The 20,355-nt window shown below is 38.5% G+C and overlaps 1 protein-coding gene across 1 annotated transcript in view; it reads left to right on the top strand.

Moving 5' to 3' along the window:
- The first annotated feature begins 3,524 nt into the window (after positions 1-3,524).
- The window catches only part of LOC124377476 (phosphodiesterase 4D interacting protein), a 72,209-nt gene continuing 55,378 nt past the window's right edge, over positions 3,525-20,355 (top strand). Inside the window, exons 1-3 of the mRNA XM_046836985.1 lie at positions 3,525-3,942; positions 13,776-13,828; positions 15,124-15,191. Coding sequence (XP_046692941.1) covers positions 3,917-3,942; positions 13,776-13,828; positions 15,124-15,191 — 147 coding nt within the window. The 5' untranslated portion in view covers positions 3,525-3,916. The remainder of the gene's footprint in view (positions 3,943-13,775; positions 13,829-15,123; positions 15,192-20,355) is intronic.

The raw sequence follows: 20,355 nt of genomic DNA, 5'->3' as shown, positions 1-20,355 counted from the left end.
AGAAGAACCAGACTCAAGTGTGAACCTCATCCTCATCTGGGTTGCACCGAATGTCCATTTATTACAGATAAACGACGTTGAGGTGTGCAGTGATGGTGATCAAATTCAAACTGTACTCCTGAGTCAGTGTAGCAGACTGTTGACATTAACTAGAGTTTAAATTCATCCTCAAAGCTCCTGTGTTACTCCGTAATTTCATGGATCCCAAGACCGTTGATTTGAAACCATTCCCAGCTGCATAGAGTGGCCTTCAATTGAAGAGAACAACATCCAGAGGCAGGGCGGGACAAAAATACTTCTTGTTGCCTTCTGCCTTCCTTGTTGTTAGCTTTGTAAACTAGCTGTGGTGCGTGATAGCCAGGAGATGATACGCTAGTGCTAGGTTGAAAAAGCTGCGCAATGACAATAAATAGGTTTGGAGGGTCTGAAAAACAGCATGCAGTGAGAAGAAAAAACAAGCCTGGATTAAAAATGTAAGAAGTAGAAAGTACAGATATCTGTGTAAAAAATGTAATAAGTGAAAGTAAAACGTTGGAAAATCTACTTAAGTACTTCCCATCTTTGTTTTTTGTGCTTTTTTTTTAGCATTTCATAAACAATGTAAATTAAAAAAAAAATCTAAAAGACTTAAGTATAGAAACAGTACAAATTAAATGGGAAGAAAACGTTAATGAAAGTACATCTAAGTACATAACACACAAGTAAAATAATACATGCTTTTATACATAGATTCATAAAAGGGAAAACTGTGTACAATGGGTGCTTTTATATTATATGTTACAAAAGAGACAAGTAGTACTGTATATTACTGAGCATTAATCTCAATTGGAAATGTGTAGTTTATGTTTGTATACCTCTGTATGTTTTATATTTATGTGCCTGTTCATATGTGCTTCTATATATAAAAACGTGGTCCTGTGAGACACAGCATTTCGTTCCTTCGTATTTCTCTGCATATGGTGGAATGACTATAAAGGTCAAATTGACCTTGAAAACTTGGGGTCAGGACAAAAATCAGTATGCTGAGGATATGGTGTACCCAATGAAACCCAACTCTCAATTCTACCAAACTTAAGGTATGGTGGTTAATTCTCTTTTAGTTTTATGCCATACTTTTTCATTCAATTCAATTTATTTATTTTTGTATAGCGCTTTTAACAATGAACATCGTCTCAAAGCAGCTTTACACAGACAATGTGGTGATTAAAAGTGAACATGTTCTTTATAAGTAAGTTTGTCCCTATGTTTTATACTAGTTTTATACTTTTAAAGGTCCTGGTGGGTAGTTGCTGTGTGATGAGGAAAGCTGATTGAGGGTGTGAACCGAAATGGACGAAAATAGGGTTTTTAATTAAAAAAATTATTTCAGGTGAAAAATGAACCAGTAGTAATAGTGCATACTATACACCAGGATACCAAGTGTTTGTCAGATTTTTATATAAAAATAAAAAAATGTTATCTGTAGATGAAACTCTGAGTTGAACTGAGTTAAGTTACAAAAGAATTTAATCACTTTAGCTTATGAATTTTGGGTAAAAAAAACACACACCCATGCTTTTTTATTATTAGTGAGAAGCTCACCAACTGACTGTGTAGACTAATGAATATTTTCTTTAAAAAATGCATGCTCTGTCAAATGCATGCTCTGCGCATTTTTGCTGATGTGATGTCACTAAAATAAATTTGAGTTTTAGTAATTTATCTTGGTTTTTCCTGGTTGGATGTTGGGTGCTGCAATTTATGGCCACTTGTTCAATTGCAGAATAAATATCAGCTGCAAATAATGGCCACTTCACCTGTACCAGGATACAGCAGTGTGAAAAGCACATTTGGCTCATGAGTTTCTGTCTGTAAAACATGCCACAGCTGTTCAAATATTGTGACTGTGGATGGAAGTCTGGCTGCACTGTGCAGACGTCCCGGTAATTACAGGCTCACGGTAGCTCCTGGATTTCACATGCACACGTGTACACTGATTTCGTTACCAAAAAAATAAATTATCGTAACGTTGTACGATAGTGCATCCACTTCCTGTTTATCTACTATAACATCAAATTCAATATTTAGGGAATCAAAAATAACTATCCAGGGATCAAAAATAACTATTCAGGGATCAATAATGATTTTAGATCATTCTAAAAGGGGTCCTTAACCCTCACACAATCATGGAAATGTAAATGGAGCCTTAAAGCAGGATGCTGAAAAGCATTAAAGAGGACCTGAAGACTTTGAGAAGTGTGAGATCTTACAGGTCAGATTCCAAAGGCTGACACGAACAGAATTAAACATGTAGCTGGCAATCATGGGGTAGTGACTTTACTGTAGTCATTTACATCATTTATAAAAGGGGAGAGAAGGCAGATAGTTATTTTCTAAAAACTAGCATTCCTATAGTTATGCAATGCCGGTATAAACATGTTGAAGCTGAGCTAAAAGCTATTTCTTTGCTCCATGTGCACATCTAAGAAAAAAAAAAAGGTTTAATAATAACTCGCCCGTGCATGTGTTGTTTTTGTCACATCAAGTGTGTTTGTTTTCTGCGCAGTACATTTACTTTTACAGCATTTGGCCAAATGCAAATCTGATTTAAATAGAATACAAAATGTACAATGAGAATGAAGTATACAAAATGCGAGCCCAAAATTTCCTTAAGCAAACAATTTCTCAAGTATTTATTTATTTGTTTTTTTAAGATGAACATTTTCTAATCTAATTTAAAAAGCTTTGAACTATAGTTATAATCGTCTTACATTTACAGCCCCAATTACAAAAATGTTAGGACGCTGTGTAAAATGTAAACAAAAAAAGAATGCAATGATTTGCAAATCTCAAAAATTCATATTCTATTAACAATAAAACAAATACATTTTGTATTTGATGGCTGCTACACGTTTCAAAAAAGTCTCCTGGGCACTTCAGTTGCTGAAGTTTTGGTATAGAGAAATGATATTCTACACAGTATGTGTCTGATAGAGGATTCTATCTGCTTAACAGTTCTTGGTGTCCTTCGTGGTGTTTTTCATTTCATGATGCGGCAAATGTTTTCAAGCGATAAAAAGGTCTAGACTGCAGACAGGCCAGTTCAACACCTGGACTCTTCTACTGCAAAGTCATGCTTTTGTAATAGCTGCTTTATGCACTTTATAATATGTAATTTTTTATGTTTGTGTCTTAATTCTGTGGGGAAAAATCCTAAAAAACACAAAAAAAAAACCCCTTCATATTCTGCATATGTGGATCCTATCTATAACAAAAAAAAGAGAAGAAATCCTCATCCAGGGCAGGAGGATCATCTGTGAAAACCCAGTGTTTTATCGGTTACAAACCTGCCCGAACCTGTGTCTCTCCTCCCTCTCATCATTCCACCTCCCCAACACACACGGCCGGGGGCGAATCATCAAACGGATGACTCTCGTGCCTGAGCAGGAAGGCCCTGTCTGGGTTGCACTCACACCTACACAGAGAGAATTCTGTGTATTGAGACATGTTAGAACAGATCAGCCTTTCAGAAAGAGCCTGGCCGGCCCTGTGAGCATGTGTGTGTGAGTGTATGCTTTTACCTCACTTTTGTTTACCCCTCAGCACGTGTGTGTGTGTGTATGAGCAAAGCTTTGCCAGGACTGTAGCTGCCCTTGGGTCTGAATCTGCCACGTCAGTTGACCATCTCTACTCGGCTGACCTGGGAGAAAGAAAAGCTGCACAAACCCTGTGTGTTTGTACGTGTGTGTGTGTGTGTGTGTGTGTGTGTGTGGACTCCTAGCCTGCGTAGTCAGTAGGAACTGGAATAAAGAGGTCTCCTTTCTTCGAAAGAACTGGCCCGGGATCAGAGTGAAGACAATTTTCTCTGAAGGAGTTTCTTTCTGGAGGTTGTTCTCACTTATTCACCCTTCATGCATGTGGTTTGGATTCAGCAAAGATGAGTGACTTTCTCTACCGAGGCAGGTGAGGCGTACAGCAATCTGAACACAATTTGAAAAAGAAAAAATTCCTGTGAGAACTAGAGAGAGAGAGAGAGAGAGAGAGAGAGAGAGAGAGAGAGAGAAAGAGAGAGAGAGAGTTGTTGTGATGTTGGTTTTGATTGCTGTCATGTCGGTTTGGAACAGTGAATTACAGAATTATAATACAGGTGTTGCCTTAGCTGTATGAAAATGTGCCTTAAAAGCTTCACCCTGAACTCTGAAATCACTTACTGAAGTATTTGCTGTAAGAGATAATGGCACATTTGCTTAATACACACACACACACACACACACACACACACACACACACACACACACACACACACAGTGATGACAAAATGCTGTGAGTTTTCACATATCAGTGTGATAGCATCGTTTGTGAAATTGCCTGTTGCCTGTTATAACTTTGAAAAACAATATAATTTGTTTTATTTCACAGGGTTCATGATATGTTTTATTTATTTATGAGTAGCAGGTGTTCTGTATAGTTTTGGTCACCTGAAATGTTTTCTAATGATTATTTTTGAAAGATCTGGTGATAAAGTATCTACACAAAGGTTGCCCCTAACACACACATGCTGACTAACACCTAAAAGGGTGGATCAGCAGACATGCTGGGACAACTGACACACTCTGTCAGCTGTTGATGGGAGACCATCTGCTCCTTCACTCGTTTTCATTACAGCAATGTCCCTGTGCTTTGAAGAGACTATTTAGAAGCCCTAAAGCTTGTAGAGCTCTGAGGCGGACCATTCACACCTTTGGCTTTAATGTCTCAACTCTCAACACTTTGTGAATGGCATGATTAAAAGAAAAAGACAAGAGACCTTTATTGGGAGAATTAGCAAGTAGGTTGTTACAAGCAATGTATGTGAAACGATACGTATTAGTTCTGTATGTTACATTCTATATATTGGATAAATATGATGTGGATATGGACATTTTCCGGAGTTTTATTTGAACTTTTTTGAACTACACAAGGACATGTTCAGTTGCACTAATATACCTACGCAATGGTTCTGAATTCCGATGAACATCTTATTCCGCATTTAGTCTCCATTTGCAGTTACAATAACCTCCACTCTTCTGGGAAGATGTTCCACTAGAGGGTGGAAAACAAGGATGTTATTTAAGTCAGGTAGTGATGTAGGTGAGGTGAGGAGGCCTGGGGTGCAGTCAGCATTCACATTCATCTAAAAAGTGTTCAAAAGAGTTGGAGCTCTATAGCAGGAGATCCTCCACTCCAACCCACGTAAAGCAGATCTTAATGGAGCTGGCTTTGTGCACAGAGGCATTGTCATGCTGGAACAGGTTTGGGTCTCCTAGTTCAAGTGAAAGGAAATTTTCATTCTACTGCATCCAAAGACATTAATTACAAATGTGGTAACAATTTGGGGAAGAACCACATACAGCTGCCAGCATACAGTCAGATGTTGCAATATTTATGTCTATTTAGTGTACATAGTCATTCAACGAAAATAAAACATCTCTAGTCAGATGTTAATAGACCACGAGGCATGTGACATTCAGAAGCAAACTGTTAGGTGACTCATCTTCTCCATGGCGTTCTTCGCTTGCAACACACTGCTGTGTGTTCCGAGTTGCATGGAAATGTAAGCACATCAAAATCTCATATACATATGATTTCCACAAAACACGAGTTGTAATGTGACCAAAAAGGAAACAATGGAGATCCGAGATGCAATTTAGTGAAACTAATGCTACATTTGACTTAAGCTTATAACTTAACATTTTTTAACCTCTTCCTTTTAATTATACCACCCTCAGAGCTGTGTGGGTTGAGACAATAATGCAGAAAAAATATCTATTTTAGACATAATAATACGTTGAAGCTATAACACTGAGAAGGTGCAGTTGAAGTAAAAAAGTCAACACACCATCAGGTTGATGTGATGTAAAATATTAAACCCACTTCATTTTTTTTCAAGGAAAACTTTTCAGCTGGAAAAAAGAATCTATATACACACCTTAACGATCATATCACTTCTAATACAGCACTCAGTGCTTTTCAAATAAGAGCCTACCAATTCAGGACATGCAATTTTATTTGCTTGCAGAAATGCAACAGGTTTATTAAAAAGTGAAGGGATCTCCTGTACACATTCCTTTTCAAATCACATCACAGTATTTTGATAGGATTTTGAGCTCTTTGCAGTCCATGCATTTCACAGTGGTGTCCTACCTGAACCAATCCACCTCTTAATACCATCATTATGACACCACGGCTATAGAAAGCATCAATATTTTAGAGAAACGCAGTATAACAGAGCACTGCATCACAGACAGGAATCTCATTCAGTGAGAATGAATTACATCACTAAAGCAAGAAACCCAATGAACACAATTCAACAAGTCTAGTTTCACTGTGGCCACAGCTGCTCAGCCTGCATACACCTCTAGCAGAAGCATCAATATTAACCTCATAAAAGGTTTTCTGTGAAAATTTGTGCATTTTTCCGTACATTACAGTTTTTCTAAGGCTTTGAAAAAAAGGCAATTTTTGGTGCAAATTCTATGGAAAAGAAAATACAAATGTACAGTGCAATCTGGAAAGTATTCACAGTGCTTCACTTTTTCCACATTTTGTTATGTTACAGCCTTATTCCACAATGGATTAAATGTATTCTTTTCTTTAAAATTCTATAAACAATACCCCATAATGTCAACGTGAAAGAAGTTTGTTCAAAATCTTTGGAAATTTTGCAAAAAACCCAAGAAAAATCATATGTACATAAATATTTACAGTTTTTGCCATGATACTCAAAATTAAGCTCAGGTGCATCCTTTTTCCAGTGATTATCCTTGAGATGTTTCTACAACTTGAATGGAGTCCACCTGTGGTAAATTCAGTTGATTGGACTTGATGATATGGAAATTCACACACCTGTCTATATTAGTTAGCAGTGCATGTCTGAGCACAAACCAAGCCATGAAGTCCAAGGAATTGTCTGTAGACTCTGAGACAGGATTTATCGAGGCACAGATTTGAGGAAGGGTACAGAAGAATTTCAGCAACATTGAAGGTCTCAATTAGCACAGTGGCCTCCATCATTCCATAAATGGAAGAAGTTTTGAAACACCAGAACTCTTCCTAGAGCGGACACCCGGCCAAACTGATCTATCAGGGGAGAAGGGCCTTAGTCAGGGAGGTGACCAAGAACCCGATGGTCACTCTGAAACAGCTCCAGTGTTTTTCTGTAGAGAGAGAAGAATCTTTCAGAAGAACAACCATCTCTGCAGCACTCCACCAATCAAGGGATCACCAATCATCTGGATGGTAGAGTGGAGACTAGTCAGGATTGAGAGAAAGTTAAATGCAGCAATGTACAGTGATATCTTTGAGGAAAACCTGCTCCAGAGTGCGATAGACCTCAGACTGGGGTCTAAAACACAGCCAAGATAACAAAGAAGTGGCTACGGGACAACTCTGTGAATGTCCTTGAGTGGCCCAGCTAGAGCCCAGACTCGAACCTGATTGAACATCTCTGGAAAGATCTGAAAATGGCTGTGAAATTCGCTCCCCATCCAACCTGACGGAGCTTGCGAGGTTCTGCAATAGGTGTGCCAAGCTGGTAGCCTCAAACTCAAAAAGAGTTGAGGCTGTAATTGGTGCCATGGTGCTTCAACAAAGTATTGAATGTGAATATTTACATGATTTTATTTTTTAAATATAAATTTCTAAAGATTTCAAACAAACCACCTTCACGTTGTCATTGTGGTTTATTGTTTGTAAAATTCTGAGGAAAATAATAAATTTTATCCATTTTGGAATAAGGCTGTAACAACAAAATGTGGAAAAAGTGAAGTGCTGTGAATACTTTGAAGATGCACTGTATAAATGCTAAATGCAAAAAGCTTAACATTTGTTTTGAACTGTTTTGGAAGATCTTTTCTCTCGATGTCCAGTTTGTGAGCTCTGACTAGTGCGCTCTCTGACTGTCCAATCAAAAGACGTGGGAACGCCGACGGTGTCGCCAACTCGAAATAAGATTGGTTAAAGTAACAGCTTTAAGCAACACCTGCTTATTTCGACTTTGGCAACACTTGATGTAAAAGTGGAATTGTGATTAAAGAGAAACTCTAATAAACATAAACTACAGGAAAGAGTAAAATCGAGAAAAAAGCTATGAAATGTACACTTAAAATCTATTAAAACCTAGGTTCTCTAATCTTAAATAAAATTTTAGAACAACATATCTTCTTCTTCTTCTTCTTCTTTCGGCTGCTCCCATTAGGGGTCGCCACAGCGGATCATCCGTCTCCATACCACCCTGTCCTCTACATCTGCCTCTTTTACACCAACTACCTGCATGTCTTCCCTCACCACATCCATGAACCTCCTCCTTGGCCTTCCTCTTTTCCTCCTACCTGGTGGCTCCATCCTCAGCATTCTCCTACCAATATAATTCATGTCCCTCCTCTGCACATGTCCAAACCATCTCAATCTCGCCTCCCTCACCTTGTCACCAAAACATCCTACATGGGCTGTCCCTCTAATAAACTCATTTCTAATCTTGTCCATCCTCGTCACTCCTAACAAAAACCTTAACATCTTCATCTCTGCTACCTCCAGCTCCACCTCCTGTCTTCTACTCAATGCCACTGTCTCTAATCCATACAACATCTCAGGTCTCACCACAGTCCTATAAACTTTCCCTTTCATTCTTGCAGACACCCTTCTATCACAAATCACTCCTGTCACTCTTCTCCACCCACTCCACCCTGCCTGCACTCTTTTCTTTACTTCTCTAACACACTCTCCATTACTTTGCACTGTTGACCCCAGGTACCTGAGCATAGGCACTGATGACATTTATCATCATCCCTTCAACTTCCACCTTCACGATCATCACCCTATCAGAAACTCTCTTCACCTCCACTACACTCTTACTGTACTCTTCCTTCAGAATCACCCCTACACCATTTCTCTTTCCATCCACTCCATGATAAAACAGTTTAAACCCACCTCCAATGTTCCTGGCCTTACTCCCTTTCCACTTGGTCTCCTGAACACACAACATATCTACCTTTCTCCTCTCCATCATATGAGCTATCTCTCTCCCTTTCCCCGTCATAGTACCAACATTTAAAGTACCAACCCGAAACTCCACTCTCCTACACTGCTCCTTTCCCTGCTGTCTCTGTAGACATCTTCCTCCTCTCCTTTTCCTCCTTCAGCCAACAGTAGCCCAATTTCCACTGGTACCCTGTCGGCTAACGATACCTGTGGCGGTCGTTGTTAACCCGGGCCTCGACCGAGCCGGTATGAAATTCTCATTTGTGATCCGCATATTTGATTTGGCACGTTTTATGCTAAATGCCCTTCCTAACGCAACCCTCCCCATTTACCCGGGCTTGGGACCGGCACTAAGAGTGCATTGCCTTGTGCATCCATAATGGCTGGGTTTTTTAGAACAACATATAATTATCTAAATTTCACACCTGAGCAGTTGAGGCCCAGCAGTAGCAACTAGGTTGTGTTGGGATTTTGCATAATCCCTGAGCTACCAACATTAATTATCCTATATATGTTCCCTATGTAGCCACCCTATAGTCCAGAGATGTAAATATATGAGATTGTTTTTGCCGACTTGGAATGGACAGCCCTTGTTAGATATTACTGCATTCATTGAATATTGTTTTAAGTCTACTTGATATGTTTCATCAATTGGTGAGGGACGTCCTCATGTCAGTGTGACACCCCATTTTCTCCACTTGTTGATTATAATCTTTACAGTGTTCCATGGTACAGTTTTGAGAATCCTCTTCTGCTCCTTTTACATTTCGACAGTGGGATTCTGTATATCCATCATTTTCCTTGATGCAGGCCATGGCTTGAGCCGTCAGATCAAACCCTCAAGAACTTAAGACAGAAACATCAGTTCTTTTTTTGGGTTTGACCAGAAGCAGTAACTTCACCTTCTCTGTTAATGCATGATGAGTTTGACATGCTTTTGTCTGCGGTTGTGACAGATAACGTGCTCTGTTTGTAAAAAAAAAAACTACAATCACTTCTGGTCTGAACAGTAGTTAGGCTGTGTAAACTATATTTAAAGCTAGGGTTTTATTGATTTGTTTATTGGTTTTAAAAAAATCAATTAAGTCAGATCTAACCAAAGTCAGATCTAAACAAGTGAAATGAGCCATGTTTCTCCTCAGCCAGTCAGTGACAAAAACTTGCAGACGAGATAGGAGATGACTTAACCTCAAATGGAACAAGAATGCCTTTTAATATGAACAACATTCAGCAATGAAAAGAATATCTGTCAATAGTCTGTAAAGGAATGCAGAGATGTACACCGTGATGGATTTGAATGAAACAGATAATGCATCCAAGAAAATAGAAATACAGATATGAACAACAGGCAATGTATTTATTTATTTATTTATTTTATTATTTATTTATTTATTTATTTAAAGAAAGAAAGAAAGAAAGAAAGAAAGAAAGAAAGAAAGAAAGAAAGAAAGAAAGAAAGAACGGAAGAAAGAAAGAAATTTTGCAAGAAACCCAAAAGACAAAACAAACACATGGGTTGGCAGGTTTTTCACACATTCCTATCCCAGCAACTGTGTCTCAAAACACCATGCAAGAATTAGAAATTTAGAAAAGGTAGAAAGATTTTTGTTCTTGTGTCAGTCTTTCTATGAGGAAAAAATAAGAAAAATATTTAAGAAAAAGAGGGGGAAAAAAAGAAAGAAATGCATGTCTGCAATAAATTTGTACTGCACTCGCTGTACTTGAGAAATTTGTAATTTATTCAGAAACTAATCAGAAAAAAAATAATACCAAACTCTTGCTGTAATTTTTGTTGTCCACTTGTACCATGTCTACTTATCCACTGCTCTTCTTGCTGATCTTAACTGATTCGTACTTCTCTGGAACTAGTGTGATGCTCATTTCTTTGTTTTGAATGTCTTGTTGGCTTGGGAGTGAGAAAATATTAGTTGTGACTCAATTGATAATATTAGAGGTTAGGTACATGTCAGAACATGTTTACAGGGTTTAGAAACATAGCATTCCAGATACTGTTCTCTTAGTAATTTATTACTTGTTAAACTTTCACAGTACAGAGCCTCAGAGTTGAAACTCAGGAGTGTCTGCATACACCAACCAGGTATTACTTTATGGTCACCAATCAGGCATCAGGCATTACATTATGATCACCTGCCTAATATTGTGTTCCCCTCTTGCTTCCAAAACACTCCTGACCCATCGAGCATTAACATCATGAACTTCTTCAGCAGTTTGAGCTACAGGAGCTTGTCTGTTAGATCGGACCACACGGTCCAGCCCCAACGTGCATCAATGAGCCTCGTCCATGTCCATGACCATGACCATGACACATGACCATGTCGCCGGTTCACCACTGTTCCTTCCTTGGAGCACTTTTGATAGACACTGACCACTGCAGACCGGGAACATCCCACAAGAGCTGCAGTTTTGGAGATGCTCTGACCCAGCCCACTTTAATTACAGAATGTTCACTTGCTGCCTAATAAATATATCCACCCACTAACAGGTGCCATGATGAAGAGATAGTCAGTGTTACTTACTCACGGTCACTCACTTAATCAAAGTCACTCACTTGGTAAACACGACTTATTAGCGTAAGACTGGCTAATAGGTCTGCAGTATAAATAGATAAAAGGTCAAATATTTTACTATACAGATAAAGTAACAGTGCTCTAATGCCCTAATTATATACAAGAGAACAGTATAATTATTTACATTTTTATGAGAAGCCCATAATGCACCTACTGATAGACTTCTAAAAGATTTATATGAACGAGCTTCTTTTCAGGTGTATGCAAAAGTATGTGGACGCCTATATGTGGTTCTTTCCCATATTGTTGCCACAAAGATTGAAGCACACACGTATATAGGATGTCTTTGTATTCTGTAGATAGATAGATAAACTTTAATGATCCCGAAGGAAATTCCAAGCATTACAATTTCCCCTTCACTGGAAATAAAAGGGCCAAAACCTGTTCCAGCATGACGATGTCCTGCACAATTGAAGATGTGGTGTTGGAGTGGAGGAATGCCAGTGTCCTGCACAGAGGCTTGAACTGAGCACTAAATGAACCCCAGACCTCTTCACCAATATCATGTGCCTGAATGATCACAAATTCCAAACAGACACACTCCAAAATCTCGTGAAAATGCCTTCCCAGATGAGTGAAGCTTATTATAACAGCAAAAAAATAAATGACCAATGCAAAGTTTAACAAGCACATATTCACAGAATTTTGTCAATAGACTGTACAGTATATTTTAGGGTTTCGACCTCCATAACTAAGGCCAATATGATTTGCATATTGATGCATAGCCAATGATACAATACATCAAAGAAACATATATGCGATCTGACACAAATTAGCCCGTATTCCCGATGCAGTGCAATACGTTGCAATGGATAAAATATGATGCTCTGCCATTCAATATGGTACAGATAGTTTACTTTTATTTCTTTGATTTGATGCCTTTTGACTTCTAACGTATGGCCCGTTTATAAACAGGCCCTTGTAGTGCAAAAAAAACGAAAGAAAAACGATTAATTAAAACCAGATGTTTTGTTCCTGTTCTGTCTCCAGGAAGACGCAGCTCTGCCTCTGCCACGTTAATCTGTATTCTATGTGACTCTCAGGACACGTCTCGGTCTCCGTAGTGTTGTGATGCCTCATATTCAGAGAACGCATTTGAGAAACATGTTAGCAAGGAGAAATCATTCTACGTATAAAATATTGGTCACAAATTATTAGTCACTTTTTAAATAACAATTTGCTAATAATTATATTAAAATACCAGTTTTTACCTAAAATACAATATGCCAACTTTATATGATGCACACTTAAGTGCACACCTCACATTTTATTTTACACACCCAACCAATTAAGTTTTTAAGGGACAATACTATAGAAATAAAACTTGGATATATATTTTAGAGTAGTTAATGTGCAGCGTGTATAGCAGTACAGATTTACTGTCCTCTGAAAAAAACTCAACATACAGCCATTATTGTCCAAATATCTGGCAACAAAAGTCCAAACTGTGTCCAAATTGTCAATATTATGTATGAGCACAATTGTTATGTAGCACTGCCTTAATCTTGGGCATGAAATTCACCAGAGCCGCACAGGTTGTTGCTGGGATCCTCTTCCACTCCTCCATAATGACATCACGGAGCTGCTGGATGTTAGACACATGGTGCTTCTCCACCTTCTGCTTGAGGATGTTCCACAGGTGCTTAATAGGGTTCAGGTCTGGAGACATACTTGGCCACTCCATCACCTTCATCTTCAGCTTCCTCAGCAAGGCAGTTGAGGACAGTAAATCTGTACTGCTATACAAGCTGCACATTGACTACTCTAAAATATATGCAAGTTTTATTTCTATAGATTTGTCCCTTAAGAACATATAATAAAATGGTTGCTGAAATGTGAGGGATGTGAGATACTGTCTATCTATCTATCTATCTATCTATCTATCTATCTATCTATCTATCTATCTATCTATCTATCTATATATCTCTCTCTCTCTCTCTCTCTCTCTCTCTCTCTCTCTCTCTCTCTCTCGCTCTCTCTCTCTCTCTCTCTCTCTCTCTCTCTCTCTCTATATATATATATATATATATATATATATATATATATATATATATATAGATATATAGATATATAGATATATATATAGATTGAAGAATAGAAGAAGAAGAGCAGAGAGTAATAAGAGATAATCCAGAAGCTCTAAACAAAAAATTATACAATGTTAAAAAGAAACAATGCCTTTTTTTTCAGACACTACAACGTGAATCGAGAAGCCGTTTCTAAGAGCAGAACTCACATGACTGGTGAGTCTTCGCTCCTATTGATTTCTCTATTCACATTGCACTTCACTTCTACCTCACATCTTTCAGCATGACACTCCTTTCTAGGAATGAGCTGATGGTATTTCACATCTACACGTTTCTTCTACTTAGCCATCTTAGCACCCAGTCACTTGTCCTGAAGCTCTCTCTATCTTTCTCTCTTTCTCCTGCTCACACACTCCCCCACTCTCACCTCATTTTTACACCACCTCACATTCCTCCCCTTGCACTGTGTTTATGTCAGAATGTGTTGTGTATTTTTGTTAATAAGCTCCTGATGCTAATGGTTAAGGGTTGTGTGAAAATTCTCCTAAATAACACTCATTAATACAGTCACTTTTCTGGACTGACACTCTGCAGCCATTCGTTACCTTGCTGGAGCTCTAGGCTCACTTCCAATACACATCACTGGCACATATTGAGAAAACAGACTTTAATAAGTTGTAATGAGCTCTGTGCATGGGTATTTTTTTTTTAAGAACCGTAAGAAGTCACGGCTCTGCCAATACTGCTGTGATTATACACCCATAAGCCTCCTTCTTTTTTAGGAAAAAAAACACATTAGTGTAGCCCATTGAAGCCCTTCCTGGAACTTTTTTTATGGTTTGGCATTATGTAGCTGCATACTCCTGGTTAAGTTTATAGATGTGTGTTTAAGAGACAAGCTGGCTTTTGTCCTGTTGTATCACTGTGTAGAGGAATCTGAAATTAATTCAAATGTTCACTGGGGTGCCGTCTGATACGTGCACCAGTAATCCACTGGATCGTCACTAAATACACTGTTGTTGCATCTACATCCTCTTAAACGTGCTTTTGTTAATTTTATTGCATTAATGAAGGCAAATAGAATCATGTAGATTCAGATATATTGCCAGAGCAGGTACAGTGAGTGATGGCTGTTAGCATGCTAGTCACCAGGATAATCCTTTTAAATTTTGTTTGTGGTTGATGAGTCAGAATTATGGCCTGAATTAGATTACCCATCAGCCACTGCACATCACTTGATCCCAGCACTCACTATGATTGTCAATCTCAATCATTTTAAGAGTTAATTACTTTTTGCACTTTTCAATTGCACCTGCCATGTCTTCTATTACATAACAAAACGCCCCATTGTGAACAAAAATAAAAGAGTAAAGTACTTAAAAAATATATATATTAACCCTAAGCAAAATAATTCTCAGATATAGATCTTCAAAGATACTGCGATCAAATGTATAACAAATATGCAGAAATTATGAAGTTGAATAAAGTATGGAAATATGTTTCCTGCACAGATTTTTCCAATGATGAAACTGAGAAAGGTCCCCCGCTGCAGACCCACAGCCTCAGAGAGTTTGAGAAGGTAGGTTCTTGTTACTGTCTTTCTGACCTTCTCCATACCGGCTTAGGGGGGGAAAATGGTCAGTTTTTCCACAATGCTGTTATACAATGGTATAATTTGAGCATGTAAAAAGATATATATACACATATATATCGGTATATGAGTACCAGTATATGAGTGGAAATCATACTTCATTAAAAGTATAGATACCTTACTGCAAATCTTTGCCCATTACAAGTTAAATGGCACCAATTCCAATATGACTTGAGTAAAAGCTTTATCTGATTTGAACACTTCTTGAGCATTTGACTTATATTGATGGCTCAGAGATGCACTAGTCGTCAACATCAAGGCACATGTTAGTGAAAAGCCAAAACCAGTTGATTTGTGAGGGTTTTATTTCCTAAAATACAAATCAGATTGTACACCTGAACACACACACACACACACACACACACACACACACACACACACACACACACACACAACACAACAAAGATTAAACAAGTCAGTCAAAAACAAAGACAAAGTAATAAAGCAAATTTCAATCTTCAAATAATAAAGATAATAATTACATTGTCATGTCATAAAGTAGAAAATCTATTAGTATTTATTGGAAAAATAAATTGATAAATTAAATCTTTTGGATAAATTAAAAGCAAATATTAAGTGCTGACTGACTGCAAAATGTAATGTAATGGTCGTTGTCAATTAAAATATTGTGGAGTGGAAAAGTACATCTATTGAATTAGAAATGTAGTTGCGTAAAGAAATTAAAAGAAAGTAGCCAATAAAGTTACTTAAGTACAGTATCGGAGTACATTTTACATTTACTCAAATACTTTACACCACTGTGTGTGTGTGTGTGTGTGTGTGTGTGTGTGTGTATAGAGAGAGAGAGAAGAGAGAGAGAAAGGCTCTAAAACATCAACACCACCACCTCTATCATTAGGATTATTTAGGATGCAACTTTCTCCAAGTAATTTTTTTTTTAAAAGACATGTTGAAAAAAATCAGCTGTAAGCACTGGTGAGATCTTTCCAATCATGTCACTTCTGCTCAAGCTCAGCTCTACAGTGACAGATTGCTGGAAAACCTTCTCGGCTCTCCCCACAAATGCACTGATCCAAACGGGTCTGATTTGCTCAGGCCTTCACAGCTGGATCATGTGGGACGCACAGCTGGGTTCTAAGAGATGTCTCATGAACCCAGCGAGCTCAGCCAGCTCTAATGCACTGAACACATGACTGGATCTGCATGCAGAAAGTCTTCTGGGAAGAGAGCCAGTGTATTATGGTTATGATAGAACTTCAGTGGTGCTCTCTTCGATTGCTGGAGGCCTTGGTGCAAGAGTTGGGGAATGTTTTTTTCTTGGGACAGGGGCGACCGAGTGTGCATGTGTATGTGATTTTCTTTTCTTTTCTTTTCTTTTCTTTTCTTTTCTTTTCTTTTCTTTTCTTTTCTTTTCTTTTCTTTTCTTTTCTTTTCTTTTCTTTGTACTGTTTTCATGACTTGGAAAATATACATTATGTATATACAAAAGTATTGGGACACCTGACTTTTTCAGCAATATGTGGTTCTTACAACATTACAAAACTGGAGAAACATAATTATATAGCATGAAATATTCCCTTCACATGAGCTAAGAGACCCAAACCTGTTCCAGCATGGCAATGCCTCTGTGCACAAAGCGAGCTCTATGAAGATATGCTTTCCATTGGTCAGAGTAGAAGATCTCCTGCTTAGAGCTTCAACCCTATTGAACACATTTGGGATTAATTGGAAGGGCATCCCAGGCCTTTTTACCTCACCTACATCAGTACCTGACTTTACTAACAGTCTTAGTGAAAGAGCACAAATCTTCACAAAATCTAGTGGAACATCTTCCCAGAAGAGTGGAGGATCTTATAACATCAAATGAGGACTACATGTGGAATGGGATGTTCAGAAAACACATATATTGTGTATTGTATATAGTAGTTTGGGTGCTATCTGTGCAGAAAACAAGAACTTTCATGGATTTGTTTGACATCTGTTTAAAGCAACTAAATGCCTTCTGTTGAGTCTTCTGGTGGTTTTGAAACATTTTCATACTGTGTAGTTTTATAACACGCTAAACACACACATGCACACATACAAAGCAGAGGTTTATATTATGAAAAGAAAATACAATGTGTGTGTGTGTGTGTGTGTGTGTGTGTGTGTGTGTGTGTGTGTGTCTCATGCACGATTTTGTCGTGCTGGATGATCGAGAGGAATTTAGATTTGGCTTGAGCTAATGTGACACATTCGGTCTGTAACCTACTGTCTACGGATCTGTCAGTGTAAAGAGGCAATCTTTTCCCCGGCTCGCTCAAAAGAAACACGATCTTGCCAAAATACAATTTGTATATGTCAAACATCTCTGTGGTGTTATGGAGAACTAGTGGAGGAAAAAAAAAAAAAAGAAAAATTTCCAAAGTCAAAATACGCTTTTTCAAATACCACATATTTCTGTGTTGTTTAAAAAAAGAAGAAAAGGAGAAATAAAAGCACATGGAAAGCATAAGGGCACCTACGAAAACACGTTGGAGCTGGAGAAGGTTCGTGTAGAATCCGGTCTATTAAAACCTTGGGACAAATTAGAGTTGCTAATCTGTTATTTTGCCCTTATTACAAAGGTTTGCCAGGAAGCATGAATTCTTTGACAGGCCCTGTCAGGAGCAGATTATTGCCTGCTTTCGCGGCCTGGCCGTGAACCTTTTGGCGTCGAGCTGTTCGCAATCAGCGCGGATTTCGGTTTACAGACCGAAAAGCGAAAATTGCTTTGATTTCCGGGTTGTATCTTTCTCTCAGGGTTTTTTTTTTTATTCGTTATTCATGTAAAATCCGGTACATGAGCAGGTATATGAGCATGGCAGCAGGTGTGATTTTTTTTCTAGCGTCTAACATAAACCTTTTAGGCACACCAAGAGGTCTCATTATAAATGTTTAGGATTAAATGCATTTTTGATGCTTTGTGTATTTCCGAATGGTGCTGTTTTGTGGATTCCCCAACCTTTTGGATCAAACCGATTGATCCATAGAGGACACACTGTAATAGCTAACATGTGGCCCTGTCTCTAGATTGTCCTCCTCCTCCTCCTCCTGAGCTTATACATATGGAAATCCTTCCATGCCCTCTAGCTTTTTTTTTTGGCCTTTCAACCATTACATTCTCTTTCCTCCGGCTTCCTTCAAATTCGGCCGGATTGCTGGGTTATTATTCTCTGACATGAACGTGATACCTGATACGCTTGGTCTAAATTGCCTTCGTTTCCAATATCGCACCGAACCAGCAACGGCACAAAAGGGGGTCGGGGAAGGCCAGACATAGAAGGACATTGTGTGTGTGTGTGTGTGTGTGTGTGTGTGTGTGTGTGTGTGTGTGTGTGCGTTTTAATATATATGAAGAAACATTGTGTCATGAGTAGATGGTGGACACACAACAGGCTATAAGATCTATCAGTGTTCTGGGTTACAGCATGTCGCGATTCTTTCTCTTGTCCCTCTTGTACTTATATCATTAAGACGGAGGGAGAGAGTACGAACAGACTGCCTAACTGAAGCCAGGGATGTGCAGTAAATCTGTAGCCTTCATCAAAGAGGTCAGAGCCACCATGCAGAGAAAATTATGGAGACAGTCATGGTTGATAATGATAATATAGTGTTCGAAGATAATCCGGCGTACAGTAGACGCTGTGTTTTCGTTCTCTGTAAAACACAGGCCACTTTTCTGGGCTCTACGATCGAACCAGTTCAGGTGAATTCATAGCAGTGTAAAGGGATCTTATTTGTTTTTTTAATTCATTTTGAGACGTATAAATACGTTAATAAGGGTCGTGAGCATATACATTCAGAGCCAGCTGTGCGAATGTGTGCATGTGTGTGTGTGTGTGTGTGTGTGTGTGTGTGTGTGTGTGTGTGTGTGCGTTTGAATTAATAAGCTGTTCTCTGTCTGTTTTTTAACTTTCAACTTTTTTTTTTTACATTATTACTCTCTAAAGGCCATATGGAAATAATTATAAATAAAAAATGGAACAGAGCGGGAAAGAAAAAAAAAGAGATTTCTTTATGAATCGCTCCGGCTCTCAGCAATTACAGTACGGTAAAACGCAGACGTTTACCGAGGTCGAAGAGCCGACAAAACCAACCTCATACATTGTAGAATACATTTTACCGCCGAGCAGCCAATATTGTGTAGCAAGAGCAAAGTAATAATACGCAGAAAGTATTCAAACTCTGATTTAACGAGACCTCGGATGACAAACGGGCCGCGGTCAAATTCCCGAGCGACAGCGAGATCGGCCGCTGGTCTTTTCCTCAATTGGAAACGCCACTAAATCATGGGGCAAACTGCTTTTAATTAAACCTAAGCTGTCTCTCTGACGTGCCAGTTTGCTTCCATCGACGCTCTGAGTCACTGCAGACACAACTCCTTCTTTTACAGCGTTCACACGCTAATCTGTCAGTCTGAACGTCTTGTTCCACTACATCACTCACTTTTCCTTGTCCTAATGATTTCCCAAATACATATTTGGGAGGAATATTTTACCCCAACGAATGCTCACATACCATGTAACATAGTGGGCAGATCTTAGTGGGCATGATCGGATTAGCATGCTAATCAGGGGGCCCTGCTCATTTATACTAATTGGTAGTATTCCTATTTATTTGTTTATTTCATTTTCTTTTTTTGATGAGGTAATTCTTTTAAGCCCATAATTGCAAGCATGATGAAGCAAAAAAAAAAAAAAAACCCAAAACACCAGGTTAACAGATTGTATGTTTTCACAATGACTCACTTTTGTCTCGAATCGAAGTTCACGGCTCGTAAATCTTTTTTCCGATGGGGCCGTATGGCTTCTCTTTCCGCAACACAGAAATATGTGCTGTATTAAGCTCTTTCGGTTCTGAACAAATCTCTTTATGCCGGACTGTCAAGACGACAGCTTTGAACTCGGAAAAAAAGCTGACTCGTGACATGGCAGGTGTGTGTGTGTGTCTGTTTGTTTTTTCATGAGCCTGAGATAAAATGCTAAAATGATCTAAGCTGAATACAAGAATAATGTTATCATGTGTCATTTTTCAGGCAGCTGTGAGAGTTAGGACTCAATGTTTGGATCACGATTTTTTATGGTTTTCACCAAATCCATTCTTTTTCTGT

This window comes from Silurus meridionalis, chromosome 23 (genome assembly GCF_014805685.1).
Source record: "Silurus meridionalis isolate SWU-2019-XX chromosome 23, ASM1480568v1, whole genome shotgun sequence".
In the NCBI taxonomy this organism is placed as follows: Eukaryota; Metazoa; Chordata; class Actinopteri; order Siluriformes; family Siluridae; genus Silurus; species Silurus meridionalis.
This window is presented reverse-complemented; position numbering and strand designations above follow the sequence as displayed.